At 33.7% G+C, this 24,411-nt stretch overlaps 1 protein-coding gene across 1 annotated transcript; it reads left to right on the top strand.

Annotated features, from left to right (window-relative positions):
- Positions 1-21,904: 21,904 nt before the first annotated feature.
- Positions 21,905-24,208, top strand: LOC18429220 (PLATZ transcription factor family protein). The gene is made up of 4 exons (XM_006838511.4): positions 21,905-22,102; positions 22,213-22,407; positions 23,027-23,242; positions 23,634-24,208. Exons 1-4 carry the CDS (start codon positions 22,043-22,045, stop codon positions 23,835-23,837), a joined length of 675 nt encoding a protein of 224 aa, XP_006838574.1. The 5' UTR covers positions 21,905-22,042; the 3' UTR covers positions 23,838-24,208.
- Positions 24,209-24,411: the final 203 nt, after the last annotated feature.

The following is a 24,411-nucleotide window of genomic DNA, read 5'->3' as shown; positions in this document are numbered from 1 at the left end:
CAAGGGTAAGGGTAGTAGCCTCCACAAGAACAACCTCCACACCTTACATGACTAGGTTTGGTACACAACCCGAACAATCAGAGACGTACCCAACTAAAGAGTATGTTTCGCTCATGGTGTTGGTGAAATAGAAAAATTTTCAAGAATTCTTAACTCGATTGGCACATGGGTGAGGGAGGAAAGACATACAACAGGAAGTAGGATTTTTTCAGAAAAAAATGACAACTATGACTTGGTTTAACTACTAAAAAGTAGAAAGATAATTAAAAAACAAGTATTCAAAATAAAGCATGAAAAAGATAAAAAAAGGAATTTTTGCACAAGGCATGGTTGGTGAGGGAACTGTGAATCGAGGAGCGAATCCGTTTTGCTGAAATCGTTTCTCTAGTGTTAAAAATGTCTTCTATTCATGTGATCTTGGATTGGCAATAAGTTTGAATATCAGATTAAGTTTGAAACTCAAATTCCATAGTGGCAACATGAGAGAGGAGATTTAGATAAAGCAACTTGAGGGGTTTAAAGTGATGGGTAAAAAGCACTTGATCTGTAGGCTCAAGAAAAGCCCACATGGGGTGAAATAGGCCCCTAGGCAATAGTACAACGAACTTTCATTTATTTAGTGAAACTTGGGAACAGGAAATAGTTGTAGATCATTGCATGCACATCAAGGCTTTTTTTTTTATTATTATGGAAAAAGTTTACATAAGGTTGCAACCTTAAAATGTAGAATTACAAATGCACCTCAAAAATCCATCGGAGAAGGTTGTTTTAATTATGAAAAACCCTCTAATTGACCATCTCGCCAACGAGATGTACAAATATGAAAAGAAAAAAGATTTGGGGTCCCAAAAATAGTGAATCTTGCAACACATTATCTAGACCGTCCATTTTCAAGATCTTCTTATGTTAATAAATCTACTTGATTTTAACCATTTTTAGAATTTAAAATTTTATAATTAGATATGAAAATAGATTTTGAGATAATCCTAAAAAGTTTTACACCAAAATTACTTGTTATGATAAAATTTGCAGGCGTGCCTTAATTGGATTGTTTAAAGTTGCAATCTTATAGAAACCACACCCTTTTATTATTCTTTTATTCCATGTAGATGACATGATAATTGTAAGGCCATATATTCACATGATTGAGATTTTGAAGAAAGAATTGAGGAAATCCTTTGATAGAAAGAATTTGGAACCAGTACAACAAATTTTGGATATGCAAATCTCTCATGATAGAAAATTAAAGTAGTTGTAGTTGTCTCAAGAGAAGGATTGCATACCATTTACCATTGATTCAAGGAGGTCACAATTATTTACAACCATCCAATGTGAAATCTGATAGTTTGGGTGTGCTACAAAGTTCGAAAAAATTTATTTGAACTTAATCATTGGAATAAGTGCAGCCATCTAATTTCATATCCAATGGTCAAAGTTAATTGCGACCACCTTGATCGAAGATAAATAATCTCATTGTATATTTTTCTTATTAGAAATTTGCAAAAGAGATTTTATATTAAAAATGCAAGCCCATCACTTGCATACCACTTTAGAGTCATTTAAGAACGAAGGAGAATAACCTCAGCACTTGAGTACAATGGCTGCAATAGAATGTGCAAGGCTAGACATAACAACTGATGTTGGAATGGTAAGCAGGTTCCTTATCAACCTACAAAAGAACATTGGGTAACTGTGAGATAGATTCACAAGTATATCAGAGGCTCATAACAAATTTGTTTACATTTTGGAAACTTGAAACTTGTGTTAAATGCCTTCACATATGAAGACATGGTCAAGGATGATGATTCTCAATAATCCAGTTCTGGTTATTTGTTCACTTTTGCAGGGGGAGCAGTATCCTGGCAATCTATGTTATAGAAGTGAATTTCCCTTTTTCTACAATAAAAACATAGGATATTGCTTTTGCAGAAGGCGTCGATGTAGGTGAAGAAATTTCTTAAAGACGGGATTGCAATAAAACAAACATGTGATTAATAGCAGTAGTCATATTGTTGTCGATTTAGCCTGGACTCCGTGTATCATTCCAAGACAAAGCACATAAATATTTATTACAACTAGATTCCTAATGAGTTAGGAAATTAGAGCAGCTCGAGAAGATCCATACTGAAAAGAACCTTTTAGGTATGATGATAGAAACACTATCAAATGACAATTACAAGCTTTATAGGAACTTGGCAGGGATGGATGGATTATATTTGAGCAGAAGTGGGTGGGTAAATATCACTCACTGAGCAAGGGGGAATCCTCATTCATTCCTCAATATACGGTGGAGGGGGAGATTATTGATATGGGGCCTGCCTCATGTGTGCCCATGTGATTTTATTTTTCTTTGCAAGTATGTAGAAAACATTAAGTGAACCTTTTCATTGTGGGTAGGTACTTGTGTGTCTTTTCCTTCAGAAATTATCATCCAAATCTTTAAGGGGTGAAAATATTTTTGGTGATACTTGACAGGTTCCCTATTGATGTGTGTGTGGCGGAATCTCTTGGGTTCATAATTAATTATAGGATACAGTATCTTTCGGGCCTAGTCTTTATCATAACGAAGTAAAGCCTCATCTATAATTTTCATTTGGAGAGCACTTTGGGCATACAGATTTTATGATAACGAAGTAAAGCCTCATCTATAATTTTCATCCGGAAAGCACTTTGGGCATAGAAAATCTCCATGATGGCTAGCTGATTATGAAATTTGAAGCTCAAAAAATGGTGCAGATCTTGTGGAGCCGTTAATCGTTATTTTTAGGGTGAAATGGACAATCTAGATAATGTGCTTAACATACACTGTTTTTAGGCTTAATATATATATATAAATATTTTTTTTTTTTTTGAGATGATTGATTTGAAAGTTTTAGGTGAGGCTCAATTTATTTCGATAGGGATGCAAAATATTTTCCTCATATAATGAGATAAAAAGTGTGAGGCTTAACTTATTTCTATTTTTTTATTTTAGTCTTTTAGAGTGAAACAGTCCAAAAACCAGCACCTATGAGATCCCTTTTAGAGATCCTTTTTCTAGAGTTTTCTAGACATAGAGGCAAATAGAAGAGAACCTCATGCAAAAGAAAACATGATTTGGGAAGCCATTAAGTTCCCTATTATTAATTAGTGAATTATGTTTGCCGCATGTGGTTTTCCTCTCTCTCTTCATAAGGATTTTCCATATGTGTGCCTCTTTTTTTGGTTTGCTTTTTCATGGATGGCTTCTTTCTTATTACCTTTTGTATATTTTGTGGTAGTTTAGTCCAAAAATCTGCCATTGTATATTTGGTTTGCTTTTTCATGGATGGCTTCTTTCTTATGAAAGACTAAAGGACATCACGTCACAGCGCCGTGGCTAGTTTAGTCCAAAAATCTGCTTCCGAATTCGAATCCCCATTGATGTGAGTGAAAATTACTTCTGGGCCTAAGAGCCTAAAGACAATTTCATCCATGAGCTGGCTCCAATGCTAAGGAACTGTTTGTGGGGATTTGGACCATTGGATAAATCACCTCTACCTTTTTATAACTATTTGTGAAAATGGTAAGGAGTAAACTTCTTGTTTGTTCATACATTATGATGTGTACAGCATGCTCGAAATGCTCTTATTGCAGCAAATATGGATTAAGAACAACATTTGGCTCAGAAACAACGATTTTGGAGACTTCTGTTCACATGGTTTACTTAGGGATTCATCTAAGAATTATGTTCATAGTGATGAAGATTGTTGCATCGCATGGAGCGCATAATTTAAATGTGTTCGATTAGATCATGGTTGGTATGTCAAAATTATATTCAATGTCGTGCGAATTACACTCATAATGTATTTATGAACACATCTGATTTATGTGCTCAATGTGCATGGCATGTCATAATGCATTTAAGAATTATGCTAAATAATCCTTTCAAAATTACATCAACAAGGCATATGAGTTTCATGTAATTGCAAAACTAAAAAGAAAAATTTATATTAGGCTGCAAATTTATTTGTAAAAATAAGATTGTAGTAATCTACACCATCCATTTTATTTAGATAAGGTAGATTTGACATTATATTGAAAAACGTGTCATATATTGAAGTTGTCTTAAGAGATGTATCTGATCTACACCATCCAAGTAAAATAGATGGTGTAGAGTATCGCAAACTTATTTCTATAGATAAAGTTGCAACCTTATACAAATTGTACCACTTAGTTTCTTCTTTGAACATACATGTATTAGTATTGTAGTGAACTAAAAAGGTGATTACCACAGCATGAGCAGAATGGCTATGTATTTTACACAAAGTTTCAAGCTGTGGTTGTTTCAATGGTAATGAACTCGTACCCTTGACATAGTGATAAGGAAAATTGTTTCATGCGGGCTAGACCGCATGACTACATATGCAGTCCAAAAAGTGTAAAGCATCTATCTTAAAGATGGATGCAAGAAGGTGTTTTATATAAAAACAATGGAAACCAAATGTTCAAATGCTTTCTTACTATTATTAATATTTCAAGTTTTTTAAATCTATTTATTTTTTCATATTCATGATCTCAATATTAGACATTACACGTCCTTAAAAATTAAGTACAAAAATCCATCTCAAAAATAAACTTATTAGGAAGCCCGCATTTTTACATATGCGGGCTTGGCCACATAGAAACCGGGTTCGATTGATAATTCACACCACCTCCGTATGAGCAAAAATATTTTTATAGACTTCTATGAAACTGCACCCTAGTCCGTAGATATGCTAAACTTGATAACATGATTGGACTGATGAAATAAGTGGGGTGTCATTTATGGACTATGTTTCAGTGAGTGTAGTTTCTCTTGCTTGAAAAAATCGTAGGCCCTCCCTCAAGTTCCCATTACCTGCCAGCTATTGAATGGTGAGGGATCGATACAAATGCCCATTCATTTTTTTTAGAACGGGATTTCTACAAAGATACTATTTATTTTTTTATTTTTTTGTACATAAAAAATCATAATTATTTCTACCCATTAGATGTCAAATTAGATGGCTTGGGGTGAGTTATGAAGTTTGATAAAGAAAATTTTTTTTTTGAACTTTGTATCTTTTTAATGACACTCCTTATCCATTTTGAAATTTAAGGGACATAAATGATTGTAGCCTTCATGTACATAAAATAAGTAGTCTCTTCATAGACAATCCCAAAATTAAATGGCATGGTCAAAGTAGTGTTATAAATTTTGGATTGGCTGGTGAATTGGCTATCAGGAAGTCAGGTCTAGATAGGCCAATCATTGAGAAAAATAAAAAATTAATAATAATAACAAATGTAAATAAATGGGAACAAGGCGATTCGAAGAAAAAAAAAAAAAAAAAACTAGTTTCCATGAAGTAGTTTCGTGCTATTTCTGATGCTTTTCCATATGGTATATGTCTTCTAAAAAAATTGTGAATTGTTTGAGTGCAATGCTTGTAATTTTGATGCTTGGGGACATTTTTTGTGTTTCTAATTGAAAACTATGGCCTTTGGCCATCCCAAGTTTGTGAATGAACGGAAAAACTCATGAAATTAGTTTGAGGATGGGTGTCGGAATGGGTCCAAAACTCCAAACATTTTGCAAAATTGTTTTATTATGAAAACTTTTGCATATTTAACGAAGACATTCTATTCAAAGAAAGGAGTACGTGGTGGACCTGCTGGTCCAACGTTTTCGTTTCGACCCATGCACACAACGATAGTCAGCACTAGTGTATAGGACTCAAACTTGAACAAGTTACTCGGCCACACCCATTTGTTCAGAGAGTCGGACGAGTTACTCAGCCTCGTCCTATGGGTGCCCTTAAGTTGTTACACAACTTAGGGTATAAAAAAAAATTTAAAAATAAAAAAGTATAAAAAGTAAAGTTATATTATAATTTGTATTTTATATTTATATTTGGCAAAGATTAGTGAGTGTTTTTTTTACCATAATCACATTTTTACATTTTCTTCTTGTGTATTTTTTAAAATATCCTAAACTATAAATTGGGTTTTTTAAAAAATTCAATGTTTTCTCTAAATTTTTAACCTTGTTTTAACTTTTTAAAGGTATATTAGATTTGAATTTACTTTTAATACTTTTCCTTATTTTCAATTTCTTTTTTGTTTTTTATTTTCGAGTCTTTTGGCCCTATGTGGACTCTGACTCGTTGCCTCAGTCAGGGGGCAAGTTCCCTGGTGGAGGCTAGTTTCTGTACACCAGTTAGCACAACTCCTTAAAATGCAATTTTTCAAAAAAATACTTTGGTTTTCTAGAAAGAGTTCTAAAAGAAGACATTCTAGAAATAGGTTGATACATACTCTAACATTTTGAGGAAAATAAATTTGTATTATATATAATATCATTCGATAAGAAAATTTTTGGAAAATCATTTTAAAATTGTATTACATTTGTTCTTCTTTGTTTTGTGAATGTGCAATTGGATATATCTCCTTGAGCACCATCAGTAAATAAAATCATCTTAAATAAAACAATAAATAAAATTATTTGTTGATTATTAGCATTATTAACTCAAATAAGTTATTCCTAAAAAATAAGTTTAATCACAAATACACATTTCTGAACTCCTTTTGTTTAATTCAACCCGACCCGATGTGACCATGTCTTTTTCACTCAACGATTTTTTTGGTTTGCCCTTTTTTTTTTTTGAAACACTTATTCCATGGCTTCATTTTTTTGGAACAAACTCCAATTAATGCCGGTTTTTTGGTTGACCGATACATTGCGGCTACATGAATTCGTAATGTACACATCCATCTAGTTTGTCTCATTTGTTTGTGACCTAGAATATTGTATTCACCTTAAGATTAGTCTGATTTAAAAAAAATCCTTACCAAAAAATCCGCTCCATCTAATATCAAGTAACGGACGGCCCAAATTCAGTCTTAGAAGAAATTTAATTTGCAGCAGTTTTTGACCCCCAAATCCTTTTGTTTTATATAAAGCTAATCTTATAGTGTAATAAGTAAGCTTAAATTTTCTAATAAATTTGAAACGGAACCCAAATTATTTGAAATCTATGTCCATGCCAAATCTATTAGAACTGTAATATTTCAATTCTCAAGGCTCAAGTTGTTTCACATACCAACAATAATTGTTGTACCTCACAAGTCACAGTAATTTTCTAACCGGCGGTATCTCGACCTTGAAATACTAAAGAGTTGTAAATATTGAGCATCGTGTTCAAGAGAAAAACTACATCCAGTACCGGACTAATTATTTGAGCAATAAGTCGAGTGCTTTTTTTCGCAAGGGTAAAAGCACTAGAACTAAAAATAACAGGATTGATTCTCATAAAAAAAAGTGAAATATATATTAACACTACCTTGATGGTTAAATGAACATCAAGGTATTACCATTTATTAGTGCCACGATGATTCAAGGTTCTTCAACACCCAAATTTAGGCCATCATGGGACATCACAATCCTTTTCTAGTACTGTGATGGTTTAGAAAAAACCGATGAACTGTCATTGTACTATTAATATTCTCTATAAACCAACTTTAGGCGGCAGAGTTTGGTGTACATTTTTGTATAAGATTATAAAGAAGTTACAAATAGGTATGGATGTAGTTTTCAAAAAATTTAGAAATTTATTAGATTATTAAAAAAGGGATATTTCTAATAATTACCTAAAAATAACAACCTTTTCAAATTTGCAGAAACTGACCCCTTTTTGTAAGAAAAGCATAGAACTCAACTTCAATAACTCAAAACAGTTACAAAAAGATACATCTCCTTTTATAAAAGTTACAAAATGATACATCTCCATTCACAAAAAGACACAACTTTATTCACATCCCAGTCTTCTAATGTGTGGTGGCACCCCTCTCCTATCCAAACCCCCTCATGAAGAAAAAGAAAACCCTCCCCATGAAGACAAAGAGGTCAGTGGAGCCCCGTGGCTTGCTTTTAAATGAAAAGAAAAAGGGGGGCAAAGTTCGTTACGCCTCTCTCTAAGGTGGCAATGGGCCTGGACCCGACCTGGTACCTAAGGGGTAGACCAGGTAGGAGTTTAAAAATTGGACCCGGTGGTCGGATCTAAGTCCAAATTTTGAACCCAAACATTATTCAGGTCTGGGTATGGGTTTGGGCTCGGTAATATTTTTCAGTTCTCAATTTATAAAATATATTTAAATATAGTCAAATACGGACCTAACCCAACTCGTTGCCACCCTTACCTCTCTCTCCCTACATAATAAAAAGAAGGGAAAATATCAATCGTTTTCTTGAAGCCATCGCACTTAAATCATCATTACCTAGAAGTTACCATTGAAGTTCACTAAGAATATCGGCTTATCAGCCATGAGTTCTACCATCACTATCAAATGGTAGGAAGTTGAAATAGAAAAGAAATTATTTGTATATACATTCGAATGGTCATATTTTTTTTAACTTGAAAACTCGGTCATGATACTTTTTATCGAGAAATTGATGAAGCTTTGCCAGGGTTTTGTTGGACCTGTTAATATGGCACCTAACTAATTATATGATACCTCTGATAATACTGATATCACAATTCCTGAATTTGTAAGGCCATTCTTTCAAAAACCTTTGTTCTTTAATTTCCAAATTGCCTTTAATCAATGTTAATAACCCTGAACAGTTGATGGCATTTTCATGATTTGGTCAGTGCGGTGATCCAAATGATCATGCCCTAGTTATTGAGGAGTGAGTCGAATCATCACACCTTAGTTGTTAAGGGCTGGAAAACTGGAACAGTGGTTTATAGTGAAAAGTGTGACGTCTAAGTTGCTAAATTAAACGAATCGAACATTATATCATTTAGCATTTCCATGTTCCTAACCCTAAACAATCAAAATCGTTTTTATTATTTAGCTTGAGTCAAATAATTAACCGACCTCAAATAATTGGGAAAATGTTGCGATAATGATGATGTTAAGTCGTATTATTACATCCAAATTATCAAAATGCCCTAGTTCTTCAGGGCTCCTAGCCCGACAGAATTTGGCGTTTTCGAATTCTTTCCAAGAAGTACTTGCAATAAAAGCTTAGAAAATAAATATTGTGGTGATAGATGTGATCATTATTGTAAAATGAATGCAAGCCACAGGCTTCTCCATGAGAGTTAGTCCAACCCATCTCATAAAGCATTTATGTGATCATAAAATAAAAAGGCACAACTTGCTCCAACATGAAATGGGTAATCATTGCCACTAATTAATCTAAATAAAAGGACTATGCAATTTGCAGATTGATATGGAAACATATAAGAAAGAAAGGGGTTGTAATCATCACTCATCACTTTGGTCATTAAATATCTTATACTATATATTGCTCTTGCTTGCTTGTCACCCCATTTCTTTTTAGAGGTCTTTATTTTTTTATCCATAGTCCAAGAAGGCAATTAATTTACCTTTGACTTACCTGTTGTAGTTGTCAAAAGGGCAGTTTAAATGCATTAAATGGTTTCTAGTCCTTGCACGTGGGTTTAAATTTCACTTTTGATATAGGATTCTATGAGCAAAAGTATCATAGTCCATTTCGAGGATGGTTTAGTTAAGTTATTGAACTAGATCTCGTACTTTTATGAAAAAGCTTTCTATAGGCCACTAGCCACTATACGTCTCTTGTCGGATTTGGGATACCTTTACCCATAATGTTGCCGGCGAACTTTGACCGTTTGATCTAGATCTAATGGCTCAGAGTATTTTATTTTTAACTTTTTTTGTAGATCATATGAATATGGAATTTGGTGCTTGTGATCTTCTCAATGGGGCACACCAAAAAAAATTAAAGCAATATTTTGATGAAAATAAAATGAGCAAACTGCCGCTTAAAAATTTTAGAGGTTTTTTTGTAATTTTTTGGAAAAATATTATTTTAATATTTTCATAGGTGTGAACTAATGAGGGGACACTCCAAATTTGGTATCAATATGATTTTTAGAAAAAAATTAAAATAAAATGGTGTTTAAGCTTGATATTATGATTGAGGCCATCTCGACCATCTATTCAAATCGAACAGCTGGGAGAGAGGTGGCGCATATAAATTCCCTATATCTAATGGCATATAGAAAGTTGTCCCTACTTTTAATGGACTCTACCATAATGAACATTTCTGATATAGTGATAGTTACCTTTCTTTTAGGTTAAATTTTGAAATTCCCTACTTTTGGGGCAATTTATGGAAATGTAGAACACTGTCACAAGTAACCAATGCACTATTTGTTCATAGTGGATGGCTGTGAATTTAGGTATTGTTTGGCAAAATTTGTTAAACATTTGTAGTTAAATTGTATAGCCGACTTCAAATAGTTAGGAAAATTTTTTTGATGATGATAATAATGATAATAGTAATTTTAATACACATGAAAAAAAAATAATTAAAAAAAAATAAAAAAAATGAGGACGATCAATGTGTTGATTCAAGCACTAGTCTCATGCTCAACTTGAAAATCTAGAGTTTTTGGCCTGTGTTCCGCCTAACTTTGACCAATGTGTCTCATTTCCCATTTGTTTTAAAGCTCTTTAAAAGCTTCAATAGCAATTGATTCCCTTTGCTCTCCATCTTGTTGGATATGGTGGGGGTGGGTGAAATAGGGACCATGTAAAATTAGTCTATATAAAAAGTTTGGAAAAGAATTGAAGAGAATTTTTTTTGTTTTTAGACACGTGGACACGTTTTTTTAGGAAGATATTTTTCCCCTAACAATAAAAATTATTTATAATTCTTTTGGTAAATTTGTCTTTAAGATACATTGAAAACAAATCATCAATTATTCATATCATCTTTACAAATGCTCAAGAACATCAAGATCTTAGGGCACCGGAGTTGCATTTCTTTTAGAGAGAGAAAGAGAAAAATGGAATAATAGTGTGTAATTAGAAAAGTGAGATATGAATCCTATATAAATAGAGAGAGAAAGTGCCCCTTTAAGATTGGGTTGCGTCAATTCATCGCTAGTGACTATAAATACCAATGCATTTTGGGGTGCGGTTTGTATGGAGTCTAGGCTATAAATAATTAAATTAAAGCCTACCTGTAAATAATATCCAGAAATGTGGTTTTAATACTGGAAATCTTTGTGATAGTTTTAAAATATATTTTTATCTTTATTTTTAGAGTTTAAAGTTTCAAAAATAATGTCGATCAATAGATCTATGAAAAGTTGAAAGTATTGAAAATTGACGGTAAAAAAATGCATTACAAAATATACTATTCCCACAATTTGAAATCTATTTTTTTCTCATACCCATATATCTTGATGTTGAGATGATAAATTGGAACATATTTGGACATCAAAACAATTTCTTCTAATGAAATTTTTGAGGTAAGCTTAAATTTGATTGTGTTAGAGCCTCGGCTCTGTATAAACCTTTCCCTTTTAAAAATGACATGGCTCTTAAGGATTCAACGTTCATAATGGTTCATCAGTTAAGTCAACTTTACTTAAGATACCAATGCTCCTTTGCACCCCATTTTTTAACTATTTAACATTTTTACTATTTTTCATCCATTCCATTTCAAAATTATGTATTTTTTGATGTATATTTTAATACTAAACGTTAAATAATAAATAATATCTTAAGTGCATTTTGACAAATTTCCTCTAATGGTTTCAACTACCAATTCTCCTCTTTGGGACTCACCAGGCCTAACAAAGCCTGCGTGCTCTCTAAATAACTCTTTTCAATTACCATTTCTCCTCCTTTGGCTTAACCCACATGCATGCTCTTTAGACTCTGTATCCAAGTGAAAGAACATCACTTCCCAAAACATGCATTATGCAGGGAAAGGGGCTGAAGTCGTGGTGGTAGTACCCTCATATCTTAGTCACTGTTTTCATTCTTACTAATACCACCGCACTAATATTTTTGAAAAACCGGATAGCGACTTGTCTTCCTTATTGAATTACCTAAAAAAAACAAACGTTCATTATGTGAGTAAACAATGAGGTGCACCCCCACATCCTAGACATTGTTTTCATTCTCCTAAAAAAAACAAACGTTCATTATGTGAGTAAACAATGAGGTGCACCCCCACATCCTAGACATTGTTTTCATTCTCACTTACACGACTGTACTAATATTTTCAAAAATCTATTTCCCAAGTTATTTGGAAAACCAAAAAGGCCTTGTCTTCTCCCACTGAATTACCAAAAAAAAAAAAAAAAAAAAAAAAAAAACGTACATAAGGTGAATTACCCTAAACAATGAGGTGTGTCCAGAATTCTAGTACCCCATAACAGGACCCAGCATCAGCCTATTTAAAATATATTTAAATGACAGGAGTGGAGTGGTCCTAACGTGACGTGTGAACAACGTGTGGTCCAAATGTTCACAAAGTTGCTTGGGTTCCTACTTGAGAATTGGGATAAGGTAAAGATGCACAAATCGAAGCAAAGTTCATCCCGGTAAAGAGACTTTTTATTTAGAGGTTCAGATTACAGTCCTAGGTTAGTTGTTGTCACCTTGTTTATCTCTGTTGCGGCAGCTCTTGTGACCATTACTTATCGGCACTCGGCTCGGCCGGTCCACCCCTACCGCCAACCTAACCACCTCGGGCTAGAGCCCGCTCTCTATTCACTGCAATTAAGACTCCCCTCGTGTCATTACTGGTAAAATGCGAGGTGCACTCATCGCCATTGATACCCCTTTGGGGCAAAATGAGCATGTCACAATGCTTGCATAAGGAAAATCTCCCTATAGATTATCAAACAAACCCAAAGCAACGATTTCCAATAACTCCTCAACCTCACCTAGACACTACCTTCGACCTATTAATGGCACGTTTGGTACGCGTGAAAGTATTTTTATTAAGGTCTTTTCGTATCAATTGGCAGCCAATTAATGTGAAAATACTCTTACATTTAATTAATGTAATTCTTTTATGTGAAAATACTTTCAAAAAAATATTTTCATGCGTACCAAATGTGCCTTAAAAACTTTTTAAACGAAGAAACAACATGCTTTAAAAAGGGATTGAACATGCACTGAGCCTAGACATAAACGACTCGCAAAGCATTGATTGAAAATTTCGAAGTATTCTTAAGGGGCAGAAATTCCGTGATCCATAAATCAGCACATCTACCCCAAATTACAAAAGTGAAAACAGAAGTCACTGGGAACTTAACTTCAGTACAAATTGGTTAGGTAGAAGGACAAAGCTGCAATTATACTCATCTAATACTGATTTTTCTCATTCCAACATTTAATGTTGACATTAAGAGTCTAAAATTACATTCTACAATCTTCTTTTGCATGTACTGCTATAGGAGCCAGTTTTTATGAATCCGTCTGACTCATATGCCCATATGCTTCCTCTCTCCATGATCCATTTTTGTATATGGATTTTAAACCCAATTTTTTAGCAATATAAAATCCCTAACATTTAATATGCAAAGATAAATAAATTCCAAAATTAAAAAAAAAATAAAAAATAAAGCATATTTTGATATCCATAGTTTCAAATTTTCTTCTTTTTAGTCCATATCTAAGAGGGGTGTTATGCTCAGGGGATGCATGATACACCAAACATTTTCCCAATGCTAGAATTTGGATTCCGACTGTGGGTTGCGTGGATGTTCCCCCCTCCTAAACCCTGCAATTTTTGTGGAAAGAGGAGCGACACATCCGGACCATCCATTGTTGACATCTGATGGATGGTAAGGCGCCAAGACACTTTGTAATTAAAAAATAAATAGATAGATAGAGTGACGGTTGGCTTTCAGTTGTATAGGGACGGTTGGAGTTGCAGAAAGTCAAAAGAGGCATCTAAGTAGTTGATCAAAATTTGAGTTTGATTACGTCAATTACTCTACTACTTTAATGCGTTGGAACAGCATGCCCTAATTTTCAATGCCTTGGCCTGAAATTGGTTGAGTCATGAGATCACAACCCAACCAACCCTTTCGACCTATTCTCTATCCTCTTTTGCTAACTTTCTTTAACCCAATGACCTTTTTTTTCATAATTAAGTTTTTTATTCTTCTGAGATTTGAAGATTTCATTTAATTTCTTTGTCATATCCACCATTTAGTTTCTTTTTACTTCAAATTTGTTGTAATTTCTTAAGGGAAATTTGTCAAAGGGTGCCGTTCGTATAAGACCTGCCTTTAATGATCCATTACTGCCAGAAACCCCAGTGATGGCTTGAAACATGTCAGTTAGACACGCTTTTTGGCCCAAGTCTTCAGATTTTCGACCTACACCAAAGCGAACAGAAGCTCTACTGTATAGGTTTTGACCTTCGGTCTAATTCAACTTCTTCAGCTAAGGCACAAAATTATCTTTGTGTGTTTTGGCCTGCTTTGGTGTGATTCGACCCCTTCGACCGAAGCATAGAATTTAGGGATTTTTTTTATTTTTAAAAAAATTATTATTTTAAGATATTATATATATAAATATATACTTTACTAATATTATTTTTTAAACAAAATTATGAAGTTTTTCTCTGGTTTGGCCAAAGCATTGATTTGCTTCATTTTTTTATCAAACCGAAGAAGACTACAAAGCAAATCTGACAACACGATTTGAAACTCTATTATCAGGCTATCTTATAAAATTTGAAGTTTAAAAATTGGTGAAGATAGGCTAGATTTATAAACATTTTAAAATCTTGAAAATAGACAGTCGAGATAATGTATTACAAAATGCACTATTTACGAGACTTGAATCTTTTATATATATATATATATATAAAAGGTTCATACCATATATATATTTTGATGGCCTTTTTGAAATTAAATCAAAACATATTAATAAAATGTTAAAAAAATCATAAAATTCCTATTTTTGGAACGTACAAAAAAAAATGCTTGCAGTCTACATTATTGGTACTTTTTATTTCCAGTGCACCACCAGTCTAGGCCCATGTCTCCTCTCTTTTATGAGAATTTTAGTCAACAAGGAAAATCATGATAAATGGGAAATTTAGTTCGAATTTGGACTTAAATCAATCAGGGTAGGCGTATAGAGAAATCCCAGTTTGGGGCAGAGTTGGAACAATTGTCAAACATAGAGCAACTTTCGTCAAGTTTTCCTCTTTCCATGAACTTTTGCTTTTAGCTATTCCTAGTTTCCCTTGAATTTACGAAGATAATACAATATTTGATGATATTGATTTATGCACTTGACAAAAAAACAAAAAATGTCAAAATTACTTTTAGCTATCGGATGTGAAATTGGTTAGTAAGTGGTGTTTCTTTAATTTTGCCTAAAGGTTAAAAATGTTTTAATTATATTTTGTGACTACACGTAGCCGTTAGATGTCACATCTGATAAGTAAGAATGATTGCAACCTTCTTATCATCATCGTTAGTATAGTCTTTTTTCAATTAATTGGAGTCGGCTATACAAATCTTGGTATATCATTATGCTCTATTAATAAGCATATTATCAGTGAGGCCATATATTTTCTCACTACTTCCAACCATATCATTTTAGCCTATCATTTGTTTTTTTTAAGCTTTCTACTTGAACTAACTCCCACCTCCCAACAGGTGTTGTACTATGTGTATGTCATACATAGCCCAAACAGTCTAAATTTACTCTCTCTCATCTTATTACGTGCTACATTTAATTTTTTTGATTGCGACCTTCGTATATTGAAGATAGCTTTCAATATAAAACAACAACCAAAAAACAAAATTCCTGCACTTGAAACCTTTTTTGGTTTGAACCACTCCAAAATACTTTCCTTACTTTTAAAGGACATTTGACTAAACTTGGCATGGCCATACTTTTAAGTTCAAATTCCTTCAGTAGTTGGTGCAGGGGTTCTCACTTCTCACCCCCTAATTTCAAGTTCCATATCTGGCCTAGGGCAGACCTTACCGGACAAAAATACAACACTTGTAACGGTTTTGGCCCTAAAGCTAGCATTAGTCACAAAATCTAAATGGATTTTATGGGAAAAAAGGAGGAAGGAAATACATGAATCAAGTGAAAAATCAAATAATTAGATAAATTACTTCAAATAAATAAATTATTCCAAAAATTTAAAGATATTTAATTTTGAGTAACTTTGTAGCTTTATAGTCTCATTGAGGGTATGATTTTTAATAGAGTAAAATGACAGACTAAGATTCGTGTAGCCAACTCTAATTAATTAAAAAAATATTTTGACGATGATGATGTGATAAGGCATTTTGACAATAATTTCTCCCGATTATTGAACGTCCACCTTGCCATAGAAAGGGATAGCACAATTGTTTGGAAATTGTCACGTAATGAGACTAAAAAAAGAAAAACGACAAAAAGGTTATATTGGTTAATTCATGCAATTTAAGGGGTGATTATCAGCCTATAACACAATGGCCAAACATAAAGTAGGAGAAAGAAAGCAAAGATGCCTGGGCTCCTGTAGAAAGGTGGCCCTTTCTCCTTCACTTTCATCTTCTTTTTTTTTTTTCCGTTTTAAAAATGAAAAAGAATGGAAATTTCCTTGCAGAAATTGGTGACTCATGCGCGTGGAAATTAGAAATTTTCTATTTAATGGCCAAAGTGGTTCAACCATATCAATTTAAATAATGATTGGATTCGTGGAGGGAATGAAACAGCTCGGCTTAGGTTTTCTTAGTGGCTCATTCGGCTTGGCTCATTTCAAATAATCCCATTTTTAACATATTATTTGAATATTAAAATTCTATTTTTTTAGTTATGACAAAGGAAAATAGTCATCATTTATTTGATATAAGATGTCACAACTAATTTTAGCCATTACTACGCCAGTTAAATCGAGTTGTTAGAGACATGTTAGATTGAACTCAGTGGCGCACCCTAAAATGTCAGATTTCATTTGTGAGATTCAAGTATCCTGTATGTCCTACTTCCTATGTCCATTTTCGGTTATGTCCATTTTAGGTTATTCGTATTAAAATGGACTTTGTTTCATGCGTATAGAGAGATCATATTATAACCTATCTCAAATATGAGGTGTTGAGAATAATTACAAAATTGGTCTTTCAAACATAAAACACCGTATCAAAAAAGGATGTGAGCTTTTGTGGCAATAAATTTTTAAAAGATTTCAAAAAATAAATTAACATCTTTTGTGGCAATAAATATTTTAAAAGATTTTAAAAAATAAATTTTAAGAAATTATTATAGAACTCTATAGTGTCAAATTGGTATCATATCCTTAGTATATCACTATATACAAAAGCTATGAATACGTGTGCCCAACAAATACACACTAGCTATGAACACGTGTGCCCAACAAATACACACTAGCTATGAACACGTGTGCCCAACAAATACACACTAGCTATGAACACGTGTGCCCAACAAAAATACAAATAGGTTAGGAAGGAAAGAGAAGAATTGGCATTTTGAAAAATTCGCATTCAATTGTGTTACAAAGGCTCGATATTGTATTACATGCAAATCAGCAGGACAAATATTTCAAGAAAATTGGGACTTTGTTTTTTATAATTTTGTCTTGAATCCCTATTTAATGGGATTAGGTTTTTTTTATTTTGGATTTCGTTGGATAGTTCTTATTATACAAAATGATATGTTTTGGGTTAGTTCTATTTAGATTAAGATAGGGACATGGTAACACAATACATAAGGATAAAGTTAAGGGTTTCAAAAGTCTTAAGAAAGTAGGTGGCATCATGTACTTGTCTTGGGGTCTCTTTTTTTCATTATATATTGATAATTTTGTTAGGAGAGAAACTGCATGAAAAAAGAAAGAAAACTTAGGTGTGTAAAGAGAAAAAAATTGTAGAGAGAAAAAAAAATTGGTTGGAGAGATTTGAGTTTTTTTTGTTATCTCAAGTAAGTGATATATATATATAATTAGTAACAAAATATCGATAGTTTTTGCCAATAGATGAAGTTATATCAGTAAGTACCTTATAATGTTTTTTAATTAGTAAAAAAATATTGATCATTTTCAACCATGAATGTAGTCGTATTTGTGACGAAACCTTATTTTTTTGTATTATTTGTTTCCTACTTTATTTTTCGTGATTATTGCTTGCTTATTACAAGTTTTATTTTTCTCGTATTTTATTTACCAAAAGAAATCAATCCGTTTGGCTTTGGAGCATCCGTGCACAACGTTTATCACCTATCAGGCTATAGCGAAGTATCTCTATCAATTTCTCTATTTTCCCTTTCTTTTTTCAGATTCTACTTGTATTAATTAAAATTCAGTGGCTTATTAGCTAAGAAAAAGGTAATCTCTAATAAATGAATTGAGATTTGCGGTTATCTCATTCCCTTGTCCTTGGAGCTAAATATATGAATAAGATGATATTTCTTAAAGTTCCATGAAAAGTCAACTTTATTATTGCAACTAGAATGATTCAACAAAACAAACTTGCTAATAAACAAACTAAACAAATAGATATACGGCATTATCTTCTGTTGCGTAGGCGAATAGGTATGAGAATGTGCTTAAAAGTCCAAATCACATTTCTAATACCTTCAAAAGAAAAGCAAAAAAAAATAAATTCAATTCAATTAAAATATTAATAAATAAATAAACAACTCTTTTACGTAAGTGTACAGTTTTGGAGTTGCTTTCAAAGGAAGATTAATAAATTTCTCTTCTTTTAATAAATGATGAAGTTTATAAGGCCTTGGGAAAGAAAAAATACCTCACCTCAAATTCTTATTTGGAAAGCACTTTCGGTAAAAAAAATCTCGATGATGGCTCTAAATCAATTTCAAACATCAACAATAATTTTTGAAATTAAAAAAATGGTACAAAACCTGTGGATTTATGAACACTATTTTTAGATCTTTAAATCCTAATTTTTTTTTTACAAACATAATGTTCAAACCGAGATGATCAATGTAAAGGTTTTTTAATGCTTGATTGCAATTTTCAATGAGTTATGAGGTGAAGTTTTACTTATTTTAATAGATTACAGTCCCATCAAACTATTTTCCTTTAATAAAAGTTTAATTTCTCTCTCCTTTGTTTATCTCACTTCAAATCCACTTTCCTTAAATAAGAAACTGAAGTCAAGAAAGAAATAAGCGTGTGGTTTCTATAAGGTTGCAACCTTAAACAATCCAATTAAAGTGCACCTCCAAAATTTATCATAAAATATAATTTTGGTTAAAAAAATTCATAAGATTATCCCATAATCTATTTTCATATCTAATTATTAAATTTTAAACTCCAAAAAGTGTTAAAATGAAGTAGATCTATAAATATATGAAAATCTTGAAAGTAGACGGTCTAGACCATGTGTCGCAAGATGCACTATTTCTAATTTTTAAAATCTTTTGTTTTTTCATATGCATATATCTTGTTGTCAAGATGATCAATTAGATTGTTTTTCAACATTAGATCAACTTTTCTGATAGATTTTTGAAGTGCATATGTATTTTATTTTTAAAGGTTACAACCTTATATAAATTTTTTCCAAAAAAAAATAAAATAAAGGAAAAAGTTTACATGTAGTTGGAACCTTAAAATGTAGAAGTACATATGCATCTAAAAAATTATCGGAAAAAGTTGTTTTAATGTTGAAAAACCTACTACTTTATCATCTCAACATCGAGATGGAAGAATACAAAAAAAAAAAAAAAGATTTTGAGCCTATAAAATAATACATCTTGCAACGCATTATCTAGATCACCCATTTTCAAGATTTTTGTATAGTTATAAATCTAATTGATTTTAACCATTTCTTAAGTTTAAAATTTTCTAATTAGATATGAATAAATTTTAAAATAATTACGCCTTAATTGGATTGTTTAAGTTTGCAAGGAAACCACACCCTATTATCTCAGCGACCTACGAGCCGCGATATGTGCAGAAGCCGAGGAGAGAGAGAGAAGGGTGGGGAGGTCGGTTCGAGACGTGGGGACCACACCCGGGGTCCACGTGGCCACTTGCCAGGTGATGTCGAGTATGACGTGTCGCAACACGTGTTAGGACTCACACGGTTAGGGCGGGCCCGCCGTGGCTGTGTTCGTGACGGCGGCTTTCAACGCTTGATTGACCTTTCCAAGTTGGCGGCTGAGGTCAACACAACGCACTATTTCTCAACTTTTTTTTTTCTTTTTCTTTTTCCGAATTTTATTTCCCCTTTTTTGGTAATTTTATTTTCTTGTGAACAATTCATTTTATTTCAGTTTCATCACATTTTATAACGTATTATTTTAATTTTAATTGCTTATATGCACGTTTTTTCATTAATGCATCAAACTTTTAAATTACCTCCTCTTTCGTCTAACTTTTTATTAAAGAAAATTTGTATCAAATTATAAATAAGTTTAATTGTTTAATATCTTATCTATATTTTTTATAAAAATTTGAAGTTATCAAATTTTAAATAGCCGATCAAATTAAATGACACGTCGAAATGGGTTTTGAAATTTATCAAATTAGATAGGGGTAAAATATTAAACAGTTCAGATAAGTACTTGAGCGTATTTTGATAGCATTCCACCTATTTGCAAGTCATGATCATGTGGATATCGATGGATATTTTGAAATGAAATCAAAATGCATGGGTAAATTTCCAAGCAGTTCATCTCTCATGAATATTCGCATAAAATTCCGTTTTCAATTTCAGCAATTATTATTATAATTGTAATACTTTCTTTCTTATTTTGCTTATTTGATTTTTCATTCACGCGCAGCGAAGGGGTCCCAAGAAAACCGGATTTGGGAAAGTTTCCATTCGAAAATTTCCAACTTCTCTGAACGTTGCGTTGGACATTTTCCTTAGCTGGCTTTCCAAGCAAAAGTATAAACACATGAAATCAGCTCAGAGTTAATAACTTTAACAGGTATTTTCCTGAATTTAGGGTTCATTTTTTTTAATGAAAGGCTAATCCGTATTTTTTTTTAATGAGAGGCTAATCCGTACTAAAATATTTAGGTTTCCAGTTGCGACTCTTACCGGCGGCATTCCGAACAAAAATATAAATAAATGGAAGCTGAGAAGTACTAATAATGGGATTTTTCCTGATCTCAGGGTTAATTATTCAAAAGGCTTACCTAATCAGCATTAATTATATAGGATTCCAATAGAGACTTCTAACTAATATTTTTTATTTTATTTATTTTCTCTAAGCTAGAGAGCTTACTAGTATTATTTCATGGGTCTGAGTCATATGGTGCCCCCCTGATTCATGCTAGTTGTCTAAAGTCCAAACAAATGAATATTAGTTATTAAATTATCAAGAAAGTGATACATTATTTAATGCATATTTTTTAATGGATTATAAAAGCATGTTACGGCATCGCAAATAATTCTTATTTTAAGCTTTTGGGGTACACTAGAAATTGCCTTTGAAATATCTCCCTAATTTCCTTAGTTTTTAGGTGCTTATGTAACTCGAAAAATAACCTTGAAATATGATCATAAACCGACTCCTTTCGAACGAGCATACTATGCTCCCGAGGGAGCATATTTTACTTCTAATCCCTCGGTTGGAAGACCCTTGGGAGGATTTTTTTTTTAAATCACACTTAGGAATTAGTAGATAATCATTCTAAAAAATTGATATTTGAGTTTTTTACCACTTAAATCTCACTATATAAAAGTTGAGGGGCCTCTATTCAACCTCGTGCATTATTTTACTCAAGTGCATAAAAGATATTATTTTTAATTGAGGTTGATCTATGGGTTGGAAGGGTTAGATCAGGATCCTAAAATTAATTCTATGAGGAGATGTATCCGATGGAGTAAATCAACATTGTATTTCCACATGAGTAGAATATCTTTTGGTCTTTCTTTATTTCCTTTTATTTAAAAAATTTGGGTTAAATTTTATTGTGGTCTTTAATTTAGAAAAAAAAAAACTTACCCCATAATTTTTTTTTTCAAAAAATGGTCTATTTTAAGAGAAAAAGGTTTGAATAAGATAAAAGAGGGTGCCTTGCTATCAACGCATCTCAGGTTCGGGCTTAGGTTCGGAGGAAGACTTAGCGGATAAGAACGACCCCGTCCCCCATCCCCACTTTCTACAAGAGGGATAACCCATCCTTGTAACAGAGCAAAAACCAAAGAAAACGAGGAGAGAGAAACTCCACTTAAAAATCGAAGCTCAGTTCCAAGCTATTTTCTCTCTCTAAAATCTCCCCATATTTCTCAGTGCTCCAAAAATGGCGATTGAGCAGGAACTCAGCCTCAAAGAGATCAGGCCCAAAAATAGGAGAATCATGGTAACACCATTGCTCTCTCTCTCTCTCTCTAAATATATGAATGTATACATACAAAGAATGTGTGAGAAAGAATGGTGCTTTTGCTAAATTGGGTTGTGGGATTTTTACAGGGAGGACGATCACCTGATGAAGAGAACATATGGCCGCCATGGCTGAAGCCTCTTCTCGAGACGAGCTTCTTCGTTCAATGCAAGTTCCATACCGACTCTCACAAGAGCGAATGCAACATGTACTGCCTTGACTGTAGCAATGGTGCTCTCTGCTCCTTCTGTCTTCAACACCACAAAGACCATCATGTCATACAGGTATGCTCTCTCTCTCTCTAGTCTCCATTGTATAAAAAACTCAAACCAAGCTTGTCTTCTCTCATTTCCCTCTCTCTCTCTCTCTCTCTCTAAGTCTCCATTGTATAATAAACTCAGGCCAAACTTTTTCTCTCCCTTTAGGGCTATTCTTTTGGGTTTCTTCGACTTCTCGAATGGGGAGGTCCAAATACAGTGTAATTTGTGCATCTCCCCTGTTTTCCCCTGTGAAAACAGTGGCACACTACTCTGCTTTTATGAGTCTTGGCTCATTTGCTTCAAATCTTTGTAAAAGTAATTCAATGGTTGCATTCAAACATTTTCTCTATAAAGGATAGGTTTTATGTGTTTGAATTGAAAGCTTAAGGTTATGTAACATGTTTTTCTTGGTTTTTTCAAATATGGGCAAAATCACTCTAGCAGATATTCACAATGTCTCCCTCTCTCTCTCTCTCTCTCTCTCTCTCTCTCTCTCTCTCTCTCTCTCTCTCTCTCTCTCTCTCAAGTTTCATAAAATAGTAGTATTAATGTGGCCTAAGCAGCTCCTCTAATTATTCCCATTGCAAATGTTGACTCTTTCTCTCTTTAGGCTTAATGTGAATTGGGGTTTCAAAATTTGCAGATAAGGAGGTCGTCATACCACGACGTGATTAGGGTTTCAGAGATACAGAAGGTACTCGACATTAGTGGGGTGCAGACTTATATCATTAACAGTGCCCGCGTCGTCTTCCTCAACGAGCGGCCGCAGCCCAGGCCCGGCAAGGGCGTCACCAACACCTGCATCATCTGCCACCGCTCCCTTCTCGACTCCTTTACCTACTGCTCCCTCGGCTGCAAGGTCAGTCATTCTATATCAAAATCCCTCTTCTTTTTTCATATCTATTTATCAGCATTTTTATTGCAATTTTAAATGCCCTCTCCTAATAATTTTTCATGAATTTCCAACCTTTTTTTATCCTTTCATCAGTATTTTTTCTGGAAATTCTTCCCTCTTTCATGTTCAATGCCACCCTCATTTCCCAGCATTTTCCTTGAAATCTAAACCCCTTTTAGATAGATTATCAATTTTAACACTCCATTTGGCCATTTATTGTAAAATTCCAATTTGTTTTGTTTCCATTTTAGAAATCTGTTTTAGCTTATTTCTAGTAAATTTCAAAGCTCAAATTGAGAATATTCCCTTTCTCATTTTCAATTCATCCTAAAACTTGGGGTCTTTGCATTTTCAGATAGCAGGAACTTCCAGAAAACATGGCCGTGTCAATATGGCGAAGGAGGCCACCGTGTCGGACACGGAGGAGTCTTATACGAATGTGCAGATGAGCTTCTCGCCGCCCACTCCTCCGCCCACCGTGTTCAGCTACCGCTCCGTGAAGAGGAGGAAGGGCATCCCCCACAGAGCCCCCCTCGGTGGAATTTGCCTCGATTATTAGACCATATTACGGACATACCCTCGTAGTAATAATGCCCCTGTGAAAAACCCTTTTGTCTTTTTTTTAGGGAAACTGCACTCGAGCTTCAATAAAAAGAGGCCGGTGTAAGCCCTGCACCACCACCACCTCCACCTCCGCAGAGGCCGGTGTAAGCCCTGCACCACCTCCACCTCCACCTCCACCTCCCTGTAAATATTTACATAAACGGACACCATAGTCATAGGAGGAAGAAATAGGAGATGATTCCTCTTCCCGTAAATACGAGTTTTGTCAGCATTGTATATGTGAAATCAGTAGAGAGAATACGCGAGTTTGTATTGGTTAAGAAAGTGTCTATATTTGGTATGAAATAAAGCCTTGCCTTTGTAATCTCTCACCCCTCAAAACTTTCCTTTAATGGAAAGACATACCGTCCGTACGACTGTACTTTTTCTTTTGCGCGTTAGGGACTGTAGAAGCGGCAGTGGCCATAGCCACGTGTCGCATATCGGTTCGTTGGAAGGCGGCATCTTATTTGGCCACGTGGCAAACGTGGACGTGCTTGGACTGTTCCAGGTCGGCGATGGGCCGAACC

The sequence above is a fragment of the Amborella trichopoda genome, chromosome 3 (assembly GCF_054954075.1).
Source record: "Amborella trichopoda isolate Santa Cruz 75 chromosome 3, AtrichopodaSantaCruz75HAP2 v2.0, whole genome shotgun sequence".
In the NCBI taxonomy this organism is placed as follows: domain Eukaryota; kingdom Viridiplantae; phylum Streptophyta; class Magnoliopsida; order Amborellales; family Amborellaceae; genus Amborella; species Amborella trichopoda.
The sequence above is the reverse complement of the archived record's forward strand: the minus strand, read 5'-3'. Positions and strand labels throughout refer to the sequence as shown.